At 38.3% G+C, this 17,706-nt stretch overlaps 1 protein-coding gene across 7 annotated transcripts in view; it reads left to right on the forward strand.

Annotated features, from left to right (window-relative positions):
• RERE (arginine-glutamic acid dipeptide repeats) overlaps positions 1-17,706 on the forward strand; it is a 387,180-nt gene that overhangs the window by 229,024 nt on the left and 140,450 nt on the right. For all 7 annotated transcript variants that reach the window (XM_053660331.1, XM_053660333.1, XM_053660334.1 and 4 more), the window contains 3 exons: positions 7,511-7,616; positions 8,963-9,059; positions 16,595-16,699. In XM_053660331.1, coding sequence (XP_053516306.1) covers positions 7,511-7,616; positions 8,963-9,059; positions 16,595-16,699 — 308 coding nt within the window. The remainder of the gene's footprint in view (positions 1-7,510; positions 7,617-8,962; positions 9,060-16,594; positions 16,700-17,706) is intronic.

Here is a 17,706-nt window from a genome sequence, read left to right on the forward strand (position 1 = left end):
ATGCAGGCTGATTTTATTTAAATCAATAATTTCCAAATCTGTATTAGGACTTCTTAAAAGTGCAAATATTTAATTCTAAAAATCTTCATGTTGCTAAAAGGTATATCATTTTACTGTGTTTCCAGCTGTACAGTTTTGCAGTATAATTCAGAAAGCAATGATACAAATGAGTTATCACCTAGAAGGAGAGGAATATTTCTAGATTCACATATAATAGGTATGCTCATCTTTATAAAAGATGATGATTCAATGTAGTATTGTCAGCCGAATGTCTTTTTTTCCTTAAAAGTTGATATTGTTTCATGTTGCCAGTTGTCTCAGGTACAAAGCGGCACTGTCTTGAAATGGCTGCAGAGTTGCCTAGGATTGCAGATTGCTAAACATTACTGAGGTGACTATTTTCTGGATGCATGCTTTCTGCTCCCTGTATACGAGTTTAGTGTGTGTAGACCTAATTGTTTATAAATTTATAAGACCTATTTATATAATTATTAATCCACAACGATATGAATAGGTCTACACTCACTAAACAGGTATACATTGAGCAAGCCTTCAGTATTTCTCTATCATGAGCTCAATTTTTAGAAAGAAAAATAGCTTAAATTGATGTAAGAGGCTTCTTACCTAGATTTTCTTTTCATTAACAACAACTTAACTTCCTGTTCAATACTGAAATGTCTCTGATTGTATAGATAAAAATAAAATCTATTTTAAAAACACTATCTCACTTCTGAAAGAACATGTGCTTTAAAATCCCCAGTCATGGTTCTGTTTGGGGAATATGCTCACATTGTGGAAACTGCCAGTCAGGGAGGGATGGCACCCAGGACCCCTTATGCAGCTTGTTTACTCTGTCTCTCCCAGCCTGCTCTCAGGTATCACTCACGGGTCTGCAGGGTCAGGTTAGCCTACCATTACAGTGACACCGGGACACCCTTTGCCTTCTTTCACTCTCGTTCTCTCACCCGTTACAGTGGGGTTTTACAAAAGAAAAATGATGTGCGACATATCTCAACAGATTGAAAAGCAGAATCAGAGTGTTTTTCTTAAGTCAACCATAAAAGAAATTTGTGAAAACATAAGTATTACTGACTTTCTAAATTTTCTGTTTTAAAAATTAGAGTTATCTGTTGTAATTATTCATGTTAATGTGTAATAGGGTTATTGTTAAATGAGTTAGGGAAAATCTTTAAAGTTAAAAAAAGTGTTTTCCAGTACAGTAAATATTGACAGGCAAAGCCACACAGGCACGTTCTTTGTACTCCTCAGCGGGTGGGGCACATTTGAGAAAGACTTCTGTGGAGCACGCGTGGGCTCAGTGAAGTCTGCAAGATGTTGCATCATCAGTTTTTAATAGCCAGATCCGTGCGATGGATTTTTAATCATATGTTTATCATTTTTATTTTTGAAATAAAATAGTTTAATTTGTGAAACTTCTAGAGAATTTTGGAAGTCCACAGACAACTCAGTCTCCCACCCTGGCCCCACCTCTTTCTTTAACTTCCTTTTTACTACTGCGGCAGCCTCTGACCCAATCCTTGATGTGTGTGGAGCTCTCTAACTATTCTGGTCATGCCATGTATAACATTACCTCCTCCAGAAGTCATCAACTCCTCCAGAATTAATGGAACTGCTGCGTCTACTAAACAGCAACCAGAAGTATTGCAAAAAAGTCAAACTTCATAGTATTTGGGCTTGGTTTAAAAAAATCAGTGGAATGTTTCATTCCATTTAGTAGGGATTAAGGGAGATTTGGCAATTTCTTATGGTGCTGCCTACAAACAGCTATTTTTCTCTTTCTTTATGAGGAAAATCTTTTGGGCCAAACAGCAAAGTTGTGGTTATGGATTTACCAGATATAACCATAGCTGTAAATATTGGCTTTAGGGGGGTTTTATGTTGGTTTCTAGCAACAGATTTTGGGGACCCAAGTATAGGATCTTAATTTATCTGTGAAATTTCAACTTCCTAACCTGGCCCTCATCAACACTATGGGATCTTTTAAATCCTGAACCCAACATTTAGTATTTTGTCAGGATGGAGTACATCAACAGGATGCATGTGGGAAATTATAGGAATGTTTTTAGGGTTGGTGTATCTGTCCCCATCTAATAAGGCCCCTCTTAAATATAGCTTATCTGTGTGTGACATAAATCTTAGTTTAAGGTTACAAGGACAGTGGAGGTATTGCTAGTGACCCTGGGTCTTACCCGACGACAGAGGCCAAGAAAAGAAGTAGTTTTCTCAAGGCTGTTCCTGTACTCAACTTTGGTCTCTCCACTGCGAACACTGAAATTAGTTGTCTGAAAATTTTTTTTCATGCACAGTGAAATCCTAGGTAGAATATGCCATAGTAAGTCTTGACTCCACAGTGGGCAGTTGAGAGATAATTTCGTTTTCATGCACCTTCCTGGTTCTACCAAAATACTCATTGAATTTTGTCCAAAGTAAACTGTAAAGACAATTAACCAAAAAATTAGGACTTTGTTGAATAAATCAGACATCATCAAGAAGTGTGATTTTGAAAATTATTTCTGATCATCAGAGCCTGTGCTTCAGCACATTGTTACTTTCATCATCTTTCTGGGAATTTGTGTGTAACCAGTTATTGTACATTTTGGTTGTAAAGATTGTTAAAAGTTATCTGCCCTCCCAGAGTTCCACCTTGTTGCGTCACCGTCTGTTGCAAGGTGATTTAGGTCTTCTTTCAGACCCAGGTACTGGTGCAGTCTCTTGAAAGCAGTTTTTTGGATTGAGTGACGCAGGTTTGGAAAATGAGTTGTAACCTTGATTCTAGTGTTGCAAGGCAGTGAGCAGCTTGGTCAAATGGATGGGGCTCGTTGTCTCTGTTTCTTTCATTTATTTGTTCATCTTTAAAGAGATAATCCATTATGCTCATTCCGAATAGACCCCTGTGTAGTGCCAGGTTTTGTCCACTTGCAAATGCCAAAAAATGATAACCGTTTAGTGGCTATTTAGTATTAATCAGGGTTCTTCAAAGAAATAGAACCAGTAAGAGGTGTGTGTGTGTGTATGTGTGTGTGTGTGTGTGTGTGTGTGTGTGTGTGTGTAATAGGAATTGTATCGTGAGGTAATGGAGGCTGAGAAGTTCCATAGTTTGCTCTTTGCAAGCTGAAAAACCAGAAAAGCAGGTGGTGTAGTAATTCATTCAAGTGCGTAGACCTGAGAACTGAGCGGCCACTGACATAATTCCTTGAGTCGGAAGCCCGAGAACCAGGAACTCCAATGTCTGATGGCAGGAAAAGATGGACATCCCAGCTCAAGAATAGAGAGGATTTGCCCTTTCTTCCCCTTTTTGTTACATTCGGGCCCCCAACAGATTGGATGATGCCTGCCCACATCCAAGGGCCAGTGTGCTGAGTCAAATTCTTGTCCCTTCCAGAGACACCCCTACAGACCAGACCAGTTATCTGGGCATCTATCTCTTAGTGCAGTCAGGTTGCACACATACAATTAACCATCACACCACTAAACAGGATTCTGTTAGAAACTTGAAGTGTGGACCCCAGATGGGAGAGGTGCTACAGTCATAGTCTTTTTGAAGGTCAGGTGATCACCTTGGGAGGTGTGGGTAGGTGGTGACTCCTACCAGTGGTGGTCTTTCAGGCCTCCTTACATCCTTAACCTGAGGATGCTGGAGGAAAGAAGGGCATTTTAGGACAAAAGAAGAATTGTTGCCATTGAGTCAACAAAGTAGCCAGAAATTTTCTTGTGTTCACCCTCTTAGTTAAAAGGAAACAAAGTATTTACTTAATGTCTCTATATTAGGAAGCTTTGTGCATGACAATGTATTTATTTATAGTAGATACTTGGAACCCTTTCACCTCTTTGAGAAAGATACTTGTAGTCAGTGCCTAGGCATCTCCCCTGGTGCCCTGGCACCCGAGTCAGAGTGAAACTCAGATGGGTGGACCTGGCTAGCCTGGTGGCACTTAGGTTTTCCTGTAATATTTTGTGGCATTTTGAACTGTAATGGCTATAAAGCTGTAGTTGAAGCTATATTTATATATAGTTTTCTAAAAAATCTTACATTCCTGGTATCTTATGTTATAGAAGTCGAGTAGTGGCTTGAAATATAGCAAGATATTTTCTACCTAATTTCATTCCTATTGATCTCAGTTGGTTCTAGTGTTTATCCACAAAGTTGAATAACTGTGATCCTCTGATACAGATGTCCCGAGTAGGTGTTTACCCTCTTAGGCTCAGTGTCCTGACTACAATTCAGAGTTTGTGTAGACATTTCTGAATATTGCAGTAAACCTCTAATACTCATCACTGTGAACCTTGGTGTGACTATCTTGTGGAAATGAATGAAAAGTTTCTTCAAAAGATATATTCTTAAGCCATACAGTATGCAGATGTTAGTCACTTCTACTCTCTAAGTTTCTGGAAAAGTCATATTGGCTATTCTGGTTTTATAAAACAAATTTGGTCTGGTTTCACCTGAATTTGAATCTAGATCTTCCATTATTTGGAATGTAAAATCTCAAGAACTAAGTAGTTAAAAATGTGACTTTGTGAGGTTGTTCATTTGATGGTTATCCATCTTCATATCCTGGTTAGGTTGTCTTTGGCCTGGTCTCCATCACATTCGATAACAGTAGAAGGACTTGAGTAGCCTGTTGGGAGCTCTGTGGGGGCCCTAATGCTGCCTGCCAAGACCTGACAGGCGATTTATGGGGCTAAGAAGGTCTTTCCTCTGTAATGTAGGTGAATTTAAAATGATTGTCATTCCCATTCTGGTTTGGGGCCTCCTCCCTATTGGGTAAAGGAATCTCCAGTCTGTCTTGTTGGTAATTTGTAAACACTTATTCCTTCTCTCCTACCCCCACCTCCCTGTGCTTCCTTTATTTTTTTAATGTTACGTTAAAAACCGATTTCCAGAGGATGATAGTAAGGCTGGTCCTAGGAAAGACTCAGATTGGCTGTTTAAATCAGTAAAAGTACTGTATTAATAATCGGGAAAGATCTCTGACTTGGATCTCATATTTGGGATGGTTGTGTTTTTACACTGTAGATAAAAATTATTCCTTCAGCAATAGCCTCCTATTTGTTTTTCCTGTCTCAGTTGCCTTTCTTTCTCCCTAGTTTATCTTTGTTCCTTATCTCAGTATGAATGTTTAATTTCAGTTCTGACTTTTGAATTCATTAATTCTCAACCCGTTGGCTGACATTCAAAGCTCTAGAAATCCTCTTCTACCAGACACCCACATCAGGACAGACACCCACATCAGGACAGACACCCACCATCAGGACAGCTTTTTTCTAAACCTAGGTAGGGATGGGTTCGTAGTCTGTCAAACTTTTATTTCCTTAAATTTACACAATCTCCCATTTCAAAGAAGTCCAGGTCAGGGGTGTGGAATAATCCATAACTTAATCCCAAATCAGCTGCTCCCCTTTTTTTGCACATAGCTACCACTCCTCTACAACTAAGCAGATTGGAGGTGCTCCTGGTTGGTGGTTTCCAACCACCTGGAATCAGAATCAGTCTCCTTCTCCTCTCTTTAAAGATAAAATAGTGAGAAATTATTTACTTCCCAGTGGGCTCTTCTCTGTATTCAGAAATATACCCCAGGGTGCCTTCACATAGGAAGCTTCCCACCACATTTTGTTTAAAATGTATCATTTATAACCACTCTGACCTTTATGCAATCGTACAATTATATCTCTAGCCAATAATGAGGCATATTTGTCAGAAATACTTGATATGCTTCTCAAATTGTTGCAAAAGTGAAGATACTTCCACCTAATTTGCTACATGATTTGTTTTTGTATTGCTATTACAAGCATGCTTTTGAATTGGAGAAAAGCAAATTTATAAGCTGCCTCTTAATAGCTTTATGCCTCTTTTCATCTGTAAAACTGGTAGTAATATCCCACATATATTGAGATCTACTTATATTCATTCATTTAATCCTCTTAGAGACTATTATTTTTTCTTCCTCATTTTACATATGAGAAAATCGAGGCTTGGAAAAGTCACTTCCCTGAAGTCACAAGCTGAGTTGCAAATCCATGATTCAAAGTCAGGTGGTATGTGTTGAACCAGATGATCTCCAAGCTCACTTCTGCCTTTAACTTTCTATGATTTTGAGCAGAATCTTTGACTACTGAATAGTGGGAAGAAGATGGAAGTTTCCTTTGGTTGACATTGGAGCCACACCTCTGTGTCTGGCCAAGGTGGCTTTGGTAGCCCTTACTGGGAGAGGGGATTTATTCTGTGCTGCCTTTTGTTGTTCCTTAGTCACAGCAGTCAGCTTCCATGGAAGATGACATTTTAATTTGTAAAACTTCTTTAGAATGGTAAAGTTAGCTAATGCCAGTATGTTGATGTAGAGAAAACACCTCCAACCCCATTTCGTCTACTTGCTTTTGTCTGAGGAAGAAATCTAAGCAGAAGCATGTAAGATGGAAGTGAACATAGAAATCATCTTGTTCTGTGCCTTCACTTGTCACATGGCTTGGTGACTCCACTAAGGTCACCCCCAGCTATAGTGATTGCAGACAGGACTAGGATCCTGGATTACCTAGTTTTAGTTTAGTGCCCTGGGAAATCACTTACTACCTCCCTTTGTAGATGTTTAATCTTTAACCAAATTTCTGATCTACTTAGGAAGATGGTGTCTATTTCAGCTACTTAAATCTGTTTAAAACTGTTTACTTTGAATCTACCTCTGCATCACTGGAATTAAGAGTCTGGAGGCTTTTTTGATGCAATGCTGCCACTCTCTGGTCATTGAGTAGTATTGCATGGAAAATCCGGTAAACTTTCTACTGCCTTTGTGGAAGCCTAATCCTTAGGAGTCATAAATCTAGGTACAAATAAACCAGAGCGGTAACTTTTGTGTGTGTGGAAAGTCGAAGATAAGTAAAACAGGGTCCGTGCTCCATAGACTCAGGGTGCTTTCATCAGCACTTATAGCTTGCTCTATTAGTCTGCCATATAACAATAATGCAAATTAAGTGTAGCAGTCAAGTAGAGAGAGAATGTAACTCAGTCTGGGTTGGCAAACTCTGGAGAGATGACTTTGTGCCAGGCCTTGTTGGGTAAGTTCTTTCTAACTTACTGCCTTTAATGGCTTCACAGTGTTTATAAATATTTAGAAAGAATATAGTCGATGAATATTCACCATAATAATTTAAAAATTCAAATAGGAAGATGTATTCATGTAGTTAATACCAAATAAAAATATATAACATTGAATGAATTAATCAAACTGGGGAGGTTTAGAGATTCAAGTTTGGTCTCCGTTGTTTCTCCAAATGAGCAGCTTTCAGGGATCTGGTCAGAGGGCTGCTGTGGCTGGGATTTAGAAAAAATAAATTTGACTCATAATTGACTTGTGTACTTTTGTGGTCCTGGTGGTAATTGTGTGTCTCACTCTATGCCTGTTCACCTGTTTCCAGGGCTTTTGTTCATGGGTGTGGTATGCAGCTCTGGGCACCTGAAATCCTGTTCCTAATGCTGTTAGATTTTCCTTTTCAGAGTAAGAGGGACCACCTACTCATGAACGTCAAATGGTACTACCGTCAGTCTGAAGTTCCAGATTCTGTGTATCAGCATTTGGTTCAGGATCGACATAATGAAAATGGTAAGTACGCCTTTCTGGTTTGCTTCTTATACTTGCTTAGTTCTTGGGCAGCGTTCTTTCCAAAAACATTCATTAGGTGGAGATAACTACTATGAAAATAATTTCCTACAAAAGTATCATATAAATAAGGACATTACTGGAGCATTCAGTTTTTGCTGAGTCCTCTCATTATTTTTTGGCTTAAAAAAGAAACAACCTGAGCATGTACTGATGGTGTTTCCTCTTAGACTGGGAATAATTGTTCTTCGGACATGACAATAATTTCATTTTTTATTTCTTTTCTCACTTAGTGGGAGGTAATAATACTTAAAGTCCTACAGAATTGTATTTTATTTCTTTCCTCTTTCAACAGTTTACATTATTGAACTTCTCTGTATTCAGGGTTTTCAACTTCAGTTTTCAAAGCAAAGCTTTCCTGAATATTTTGGAATCCAGCCTGCCACTGGACTTTCAGAACAATAGAAAGGTTGTTGAGAGTATCTTTTTAATTTTTTCTTCCTTTGGTACTATAGTTTCTAGCAGAAACTTTATTAACACATGAAATATGTGCATAAAATATATATTACATTTGTCCAGATATGTAATAGTTCCTTTTTATTGATTTTTGAGGGCACAAGACCTGATTCACATTTGTTGCCCACTAATTATGTGTCACTCCCTACTTCCAGATGAGGATATTGAGGCTTAGAGATGCTGAGGAAGTTGCCAAGGCCACAGATCTAAGCGGTAGCCGCCGGGCAAGGACTTGGCTCTCTCTTTGATGTCTGTGCCCTTCGCTCTTCACATTGCTGTTGTGATAGGTTTTAAATTCAACAAACTGTCATCAAAAATAGTTTTGAAGAATAATAGAATGATGTTCTTTCATATCTTATTTTTTCTTTGAAGCTATGAAAACATCTTAAAGCAGTTAAAGTATATAGTTTGTTATTTAAAATAGTAACTTTGTCATTCTTCTCTGTGGAAACTGATATCACTCAATCCTGGACTATTTAGCAATAAAAAAAATAAGATGAACAGGATGACTAAATATTTAGCAGTTGTTAGATTGCTGAAATGTGATAGTTGTTTCTTCCCATTTTTCTTTTTCTAAGCAATTTTGCTCTTCATGCATTGCAGCAAACTGTGGGGACTTGGGTTAGGGGTATAAAACTCGTCCAGTGGCACACTTTGTTTCTGTTATTCTGATTACACAATATTCCTCTTCTCTGTTTTGCTGCTCAGGCCTGGTTATTTATTTTGCTTTCTTTAGTGGGAGGTGACCCTGAAAGAAAAAGTGTGGAACATTTTCCTAATTGTTTTGGGAAACTCAATTTTAATATCCTCTTAATGAATTAATTTTTTGACAGACTCTGGAAGAGAACTTGTCATTACAGACCCAGTTATCAAGAACCGAGAGCTCTTCATTTCTGATTATGTAGACACCTACCATGCTGCCGCCCTTAGGTGAGTGCCAGAAGCTGTTCCTGTGGAGAAGGCACCCAGCTGGGGAGGCAGAGAGGCTAAGCCATCCTGGTCTGTTTTGATGATCATGATGCCAATCGGATTATTCCTGTGGTCTCCAGAGGCTAACATTCCAGTGTTAATAACTCCGTGTGTTATTGGGGTTTCAGAGGTTGCCTGTATTTCCACAAACATGTTGATGGGGAGGGAAAAGGGAAGATTTTTTTCTATTTCATTTTTTATACCCTTTCTATAGTTTCTTATCTGTATTTCCTTGAAAATTATTACCCGGTATCCATTGTTAAAGTGTTCAGGGCAAAGTGTTGTGGTGTTCTGCAGATTCTTACCTAGAGATTCAGTTAGTACCCAAAAGTCATGCAGGTAAAGAAATGGAGGAAACAAAGACAGCATCACAAAATTAACTGAGCATGTTATTAATTATAAACCTAGGAAAAGTTTGTAGGATTTCCAATGACTTAGTCATTCACTTCTCTGTACGTATGAACAATTTTCAACTAAAAAGCTTGGGGCAGGGAGAACGTACTGAAGACTTTATTCCAAGGCAAAAGATAACATTGCAAACTCCTCTTAATGTCTTAGGTAATTTGGCCAAGAAGTGGCCATGAGCTTCTGCCTGTGTCCTCTGGTATTTTCTTTCTTTTCTCCCTTTCAAGAAAAGGATACACATATATTGTAGCCTGTTTTGTGTATAAGCGGAAGATTTTGGGCTTCTTAAGTGGTACAGGAAGTAAGGCAAGTAATAACTTTCCTCATTGGAAATAATAAAGTGATGGAAGAACTACTGTATTTGTTAAAGTACATGGTTTTCTTCAAAAGGCCACAAGGATATGCTGGCTTTTAGCTTAAAACTGTGATGAGATACAATGATTTCTCTATTATGTTGCTCAGATGGTGTTCACTAAAACCATCTGGAGTCTCTTGTGCAAAGCTGCATAGCAAAAGCCAATTATTTTCAAGGAAAATTTGTAGCAACTTTTAATATAGGGCAGGTTCTAGTCAATTTTGGGGGCATATAGTCTTTCATATGGTCCTACTGCAACTTCTTGCCTCAGTCGTTGTAGCGCAGAAGCCACAGATGGCATGAAGGAGGTGGCTGTGCTCCAACAGAACTTTGTTTATGAACACCGAGACCTGAATTTCATTTAATTTCCACATCTCAGGAGGAGTATTATTTTTCTTTTGATTTCTTTTTCTGCCATTTAAAAATGTAAAAGCCATTCGTAGTTCTTGGACTCTACAAGAACAGGCACCGGGCCAGATTTATCGTGTGGATCATAGTTTGCCAAACCCTGTGCAGGGGGAAAAGTGTGCGTGCTTAGAGTGGGCTTCCTACAGGACTTTATAGATAAATTTGCAGAATTCCTGTGATGTTTTATAAACTTTTTTCATAATTCCCACAAACTTTTTATGTCTTTGTGGCAGTGGCTTATGGATCTTAAACTTACATGCTGAACAAAGCAAGTTAATGGAAGGTTGGCTAGATTGATGAATCCATTAAATTGTTAGCTAAGACAAGTAGCTTGATCCTGGGATTATTTCTTATCCTGCTTTGCATGCTTTTCCCTGCTCTTCCCATCTTGTTTCATTGGTTGAGATAAATGATTTCAAGCAATTCAGAGTTGAAGTTAAATAAGTACGAGATATATATGTGTAACTCTGGTTATTCAACATGTTTTCACATAATGGCTTAAAATGACTATATTTGAATATATTTCAAAAGATACTCAGATTTGTAGAGTTAATGCTAACTACATTAGCATTTCTAGAAGAACCAGTTGTCTCAGATAATTCCAGCTAGACCCAGATGAATAAATGATTTTTATAATCAGATATATTTCTGGAGATGTGTCATTGTATGGGGTCACTGTCCCGCCACTAGCTACTAAGGGCTGAAGCGCTAAAGTGGAAATACCTTATCTACTTTCCACTGTGTATATGACTAGAACGCTTACTGATTAGTTTGTTTCTCTTGTGGTATTTTCATTAAAGGGCTATAAAGTGGTTTTATAATGCTGTCATCTTAAATTTGATTATCTTAGTTTCAAATAGACATCTCTCATATTACTTAACAATTTTTTTTATTTTTCTTTTAATATACTAGATGAAAGTGGTCACATAATTACTGAAAGATCTGGCCTAGTAGGTGCTCAATAAATATCTGTGGACTTTTGACATTTGCCCACATCTGGAGCGCATCTCTGCGGGTCTTGCTGTACTGTAGTCTTTCTTGCCTGGTTCTCCGTGGCAGAGTGCTCACTGTAAGATCATCTCCAGTAGAAGAACTGAATGTCAGTGCCCCCAAGAATCTCTAGTTATACCTTTTCTCTTCACCAAAGCTAGACTACTTTACGTTTTTTTTTTTTAAATTGAAGATTATATTTATTTATTTTAGAGCGAGAGAAAGGGAGAGAGAAAGAGAGGGAAAGAAACATCAATGTGTGGGGTTGCCTCTTGCACACCTCCTACTGGGGACCTGGCCCACAACCCACACTGTGCCCTGACTGGGATCTGACTGGTGACCCTCTGGTTTTGCAGGCCAGCGCTCAATCCATTAAGCCACATCAGCCAGGACTAGATTACTTTAATTTTAAAATATGGGGGTGGGGGGAATTAAGCTTTTCCTTCCAATTTTCCTTTACCATTTATCCTCAGATTTTTTCTTTCTCCATAGATATAAAGCAGTGTTGCCAAAAATAACTTCAGTTTTGAAAGAGAGACAAATAATCCATAGGCATATGAAAGAGGATCAAATGACTATAATGAAAAAAAATGGACAGAAAAGAAAAAGGAAAGAAAAAGACTGATAGTGTTAGTGCTTGGCACCATTCTTCTCAAAAATGAAAGTGCTCAGCCCTGTGGATTCCTTGGGCTCACAGTAACTCAGAGGGGACTCTGCCCATGCCATTCACTCAGGAGGAAAGTGGTGTAGAACTTGCTCTTTAGGGTGGTGCTGGGTTGGGTTTTCAGGAGAGAGAACCTTGTCCTTTAGCTGTCATCAAGCAAAAGGAAAGCAGAATTCCTCTGCAGACTTTTCTGTGGAAATTGAGATTGTAGCATTTTCATACCCAAAGTAGGTTTATTTCCAGAAGAGAGCGTAGGATCTTCACAGTTGTAGAAACCTGCGTTGAGGTCCTGTATTGCTGCTCTGCTGCTTCTTGCCTGGACTGCTCTCATGCCCACCTTTCAAGCTAAGTTTCTACAGCTGTTTCTTTTGTTCATTACATTTGTCAGTAATCATATAGTAAAGCTAGTATTTGAGTATTTGAGTTCTCTTTATTTCCAGGTAAGTGTTTTTGGTTGACCCTGGTATAGTAGCAAAAGTGTCACATTAAAATTAGACTTCAGTTTGAATCCTGGTTCTGCCACATAGTTTTGTGACCAAGGTCAAGTGTGTTTACGTTTGAGCCATCCTTTTGACAAACTTACTCAAGGTCACAGGATTAAGTGACAGAACCCTGCACTAAGCACACATCTTCTGGGCACCCATCTTCTGTTTCTGTATTCAGTAAGATAAGATGGATAAGCAGGTCTCTCGCAGAGTATCTCATACTCAACAGTGTGAGTGGTGCTTATGCTTATTGAATATGAATTGGGTTCTTAAAAGGAAGAGAAGAAAAAGTGAAATCAAATGGAATTCTGTATCCAGTTATTGATGTTACAATTACTTAGCATCCATTTATTTTAGTTTTCTGTGGCTTATCCAGTGGATTAATTGGCTACACAGAGTATTCCAGGCGTGGGGGGAAGAGTTTAGCTCAAGGACCCATCTCCAGTTGCTCCAAGAATGAGTAGGTAAACCTTTAGTGAGAATGAACAGATACACTTTATTCAACTAAATAAAAAGTATAGCTTGTGGTTTGTTTGCTCTGTTAACGTTTTTTACCCAAAGATAGTGTGTTATTGATATTCAGAGGATCTAGAGTGATTGCTCTGGAGCAGACTGTGAGCTGTGGCCTGTGCCAGCTGGAACAGTGGGCTCTCCAGCACTGATTGTGGGGTAGGCACAGGAGAGCTGAACGCCTTCTGAGCTTGAGGGCTCTTCCAACTTTCTGATTATCTGTTTCCTACTTCATGCCATTGTTTGGGGGTGGGGGGAAATCCTAAAATAGGTCAGGTTATAAGCTATCATTTTACTAGGAATTTATATTATAGGAATATGTTTTAGAGCACATTTTCTGGAAACCCAGGGCCAAGAATCCTAAACTAGCTATTTAGAGCTTCTCATCTCCTCATCCCAAATTAACTTATCACCTTACTTTGTTATGGGCAGCCAGCTCATATGGGCAGACCAATCAGGTCTCAGATCTAATTAATTGAATTCTTTAAAAAATGCTAATATCTCATTAAAAAATACATGACCAACTGAGATTTATTTCAGGAATGCAAAGGTAGGTTACTATTAGAGACTCTGTTAATATCATTTGTCATGCTAATAAAGCTAAGGAAAAAACCCTGCCTCTAAAGACTATGATTATGATATGATAATTTCTAAAGCTAGTGTCATATTTAATGGGAATATCCAAGAGACATTTCCACTGATATCAGGAACAAAGCAAGGATGCCCACTACTTCCCCATTGTCTTAGAGGTACAGTGCAGCTAGGTGTTTAAGAAAGGGTAAAGAACTAAAAGTGTGTTTATTTGCAAGTAACAGATAGCGTATCTGGAAAATCTCAGAGAACCAATGCTTAAACTTTATCAGTTACCAAAGAATCAGCCAGTTAACAGGCTATAAAATTAACATACACAATTAATGGTAGGTAAAGTCACATTTATTAAAGCTTTACAGTTATTTATCAGAGAATATCCTTCTATTCTACCACTTTTGTTTTTCTGTAAACCAGTTGCATGGTGTGTGTGGGGGTGCTGTCAGGTAGAGGTCAGGAACGCTGCTAAGTACAGGACAGCCCCTGGCACCAGGGTGTCAGCAGTGCTGAGACTGAGAAACCCTGTCTTAAAAATACCTACTTCCTAATGCCTGTGTTAAGAATTGTGGGTTCGTAGAGTTTTTATATTTGTAACTAATACGTCAACAATTATTCAACTTTAATGGTATATGTAAATTTGAGCAATGGCAAAGAATAATAAAAGAAGACTCACTTTCCTTTAGTAATGGGCAATGATAGTGAAAAGAACTTATTTTACATAGTACTGAATAGTATACAAAGTTTCATAGACTTTTTCATATGCTTCTTATTTGATCTTGACATTTTTATGAGCTAGAGTAGGTATTTTTATCACTATTTTTTCTTTCTTCAGGGACTAAATTACTTCAGATAGATGGGTAGTAAGTTGTAGAGTGAGTTCATTCTTCATCTGTAAAGTGACCTTAACCTACTTTTTCTTAATTCCAGCTAAATACTGGAGGGATATAGGTCCTGGGCCTGGCAAGTTGATGCCTGTTTCATATTTTCTTTAATTGTATCTGTGCTTACAATAGAACTTTGTGCAGTGATGAAAATGTATAAATCTGTGCTGTTCAATATGGTAGCTGTTGGTCACATGTAGCTCTTTAAATATATATTAATTGAGAAGAAATAAAATTGGTTGGAGTGTTTGTCTTGTACACCAAAAGGATACGTACCTACGTTGTGGGTTTAATCCCTGGTCGGGGCACATACAGGAGGCAGCTGATCTATGTTTATCTCTCACATCAATATTTCTCTCTCTCCTCCCCCTCCTTTTCTAACCTCCCCCCCCTTCAACAAACATATTCAGGTGAAGATTTTAAAAAATTAAATAAAATTTAAAATGTATTTCTCCTTAGTTGTGCTACCCACATTTCAAGTGCTTGATAGCCCTGCATTATCTTCTAATCAGTACTTCCCAAAGGAACTTTAACAAATCAGTAGACTTTGTTTTTAAAGATTTTATTTATTTATTAGCAGAGGGAAAGAGAAAGAAAGAAAGGGAGAGAAACATTAATGTATGGCTGCCTCTTGCATGCCCCTACTGGGGACCAGGCCTGCCACCCAGGCATGTGCCCTGACTGGGAATTGAACCTTCGACCCTTTGGTTCAAAGGCAGGCACTCAGTCCACTGAGCCACACCAGCCAGGGCCAAATCAGTAGAACGTTTACTTAATTTTAAAAGTAGCAATTGTTAGAGCCCATCTTAGCTTCTGCCCATTACTGAAGCTTTGGTCACAGTTACTTGAGCCCTGTGGGAAAGGAGGACATTGCCTTTTCATTTCTTGGCAGGAAATGAATAAATGTTCATGTCCATGTGGCTATCCCTCAGCCAGTTTTTTTTCACTAACACCTTGGCCATTAGCTGGAGTATGTATTGTTAACATCCAACTCATGGAGTCCTATGGGAGTGGAATGCCTGGTCAAGCCGTGGGAGGTCACATTCCAGGAAGGATCCTGGTGCGCTCTTGATGTGCCAAGTTCATCTAATTTAACCACAGCCTTTAGCTCCCCCTTGGCATGAAATTTAACTTCTGTGACCACAAGGGAGTTGAAGTTCTTAAAACCTTCCTGCCTTCTAGGAAATAAACCTCCCTACCTTCCAGGAAATTACCCCAACGTGTACGCACCCACATGTGCGTGTGTGTGTGCGCACGTGCTTGCGCTTGTAGTGGAGAGGTGAGCCCAGCTGCCTGCTGTAATGTTTCTGACAGTTACATTTGGTGCATGGAAACACAGCGTAAGGAGTTCTGCAGTGCTGGAGAGTTTTCAGCCATATGTGGTTTAAACTTTTGTTGGTACATGAACCTGGGAACCTACATTTCCCATGGGAAAGTGTTTCCAATTTACAATCATTTAATGTTACTCAAAAATTGAAAGTTGTTGTTTGTACATATTTAAAAAGTTAAAATTGCTGTTTTAATTTTCAAGTCAGTTTATTTCTTGTATGTTAAAAGAGAAAAAATGTATGTATCAATTATATATTTTGCCTGTCATAAGGTAATAGGAAGAAAAGGCCCATTTTGTTTTGATGATGTAGAAGGGTTTTAGATGGATGTTTTTATAATTTAACTGTAGTTTTAACTTTCCTTTATCATTTCTGATTTAATATCCTTTTATCAGTCCTGCCCTCATTTATCTTTGTGGTTTAATTTTACTATATTACTAAAATGTTGAGATCAAAGCAGTTAAGGCCCTGACCAGGTAGCTCACTTGGTTAGAGAGTCGTCCCAATATGCCAAGGTTGCAGGTTCAATCCCTGGTCAGGGCACAGACAGGCATCAACCAATGAATGCATAAATAAGTGGAATACCAAGCTGATGTCTCTCTCTCTAAAAATCAGTAAATAAAAATTTAAAAAGCAATTGAGTTGTGAAGTTGTAGGTTGAGGGAGTCATGAAGCAAAAATATATATAATATTGGGCATTTTCTTCTTTTGGGAATTCCCAGTTTTCTTAACAGATAATTATAGAATTTGTAGCTATATTCTACATGTTCTGAGAGTGATGTGGATTTAGTTATATCTTCACCGATCCCTACCCCTCCAATAGTATTGGTTTGCAAAGCAATAGAGAGTATTACTAATGTATTTTTGTTTGTTTATTTTCAGAGGGAAATGTAACATCTCTCATTTTTCTGACATATTTGCTGCTAGAGAGTTTAAAGCCCGAGTGGATTCATTTTTCTACATATTAGGCTACAACCCTGAGACAAGGTAAGTGAGTCACTGGGCTACTCAGTGAGAACTTCCACTTTCCTCACCATGTGTTTGTGTATACACACCTGGGAATGTGCTAGTAAGATGAGAAAATAAAAAGACCCCAAAAGCCTATATAGTGAACCTCTTTGGAAGGAGTTGTAATTTATGTCTTTGGTATCTCTCTATTATAAAAAGGAAGAAAAGGAAACTTGGGAACATTTGGATTTAGAGAGGACAAGGCCAAAACATGTTCAGTGGGTCCGTATTTTGAACTCGTTACGAATCGCAGGTTACTAGGTTTTGTCACCCCTTCCACGACACCGTTGAAGACAGGACTTGATGGGAAACACTGTGGTTAGTCACTTGTTTTGTTCATTCAGCAAAACTCCAGGAACACTCACCGAAATATCTCTAGTAGGACTGTCGGTATGAGATCTAGTTCTTGGTAAGATCTATGTAATAGATAGAATTATTTATTTTTTATTAAGGACAAAAGAAAGAATGTTAGCAGATGATCAGTAGTCTATACTTGGGACACCCAAGACATAATTTATAAATATAAGGATTTAGAAAGAAATGAAAGATGCTCGGCTCGAAAAAGTAAGTTGAAGAACTGCATTAAATATAATAGGAAGATGGGTAATTGCGTAGTGAAAACCTTTTCCTACATGCTGAGAAATTACATGTAAAATTGAGAATGTTGCTGTTGAGACCATCAGTCTAGGGTCAGTAAAAGGCAATAGATTCTTTTGCTGTGGTTGTAAGAGGCTACATAAAGCTTTATATGTATATTAGGGTCTCTGTAACAATACTAGACCATAGCTATAATGATAATAGTGTAATGGTCACCTTTTTTGGCTTTAGAAAATAGTGAATTTGAGCTTTTATTATTTTTTTTTCAAAGTTTGCCCTGTTCCAATGACAAAGAGACTGGCCAATGGCAATATTTCAAAATCATCCTATATTTTGAAATGCTTATTCTACATGACTGCTCTGTCATGTCCTGTTGCTCAGATGAACCA

Source organism: Artibeus jamaicensis, unplaced genomic scaffold, assembly GCF_021234435.1.
Source record: "Artibeus jamaicensis isolate MK-2021 breed Jamaican fruit bat unplaced genomic scaffold, CSHL_Jam_final scaffold_847, whole genome shotgun sequence".
NCBI lineage: Eukaryota > Metazoa > Chordata > Mammalia > Chiroptera > Phyllostomidae > Artibeus > Artibeus jamaicensis.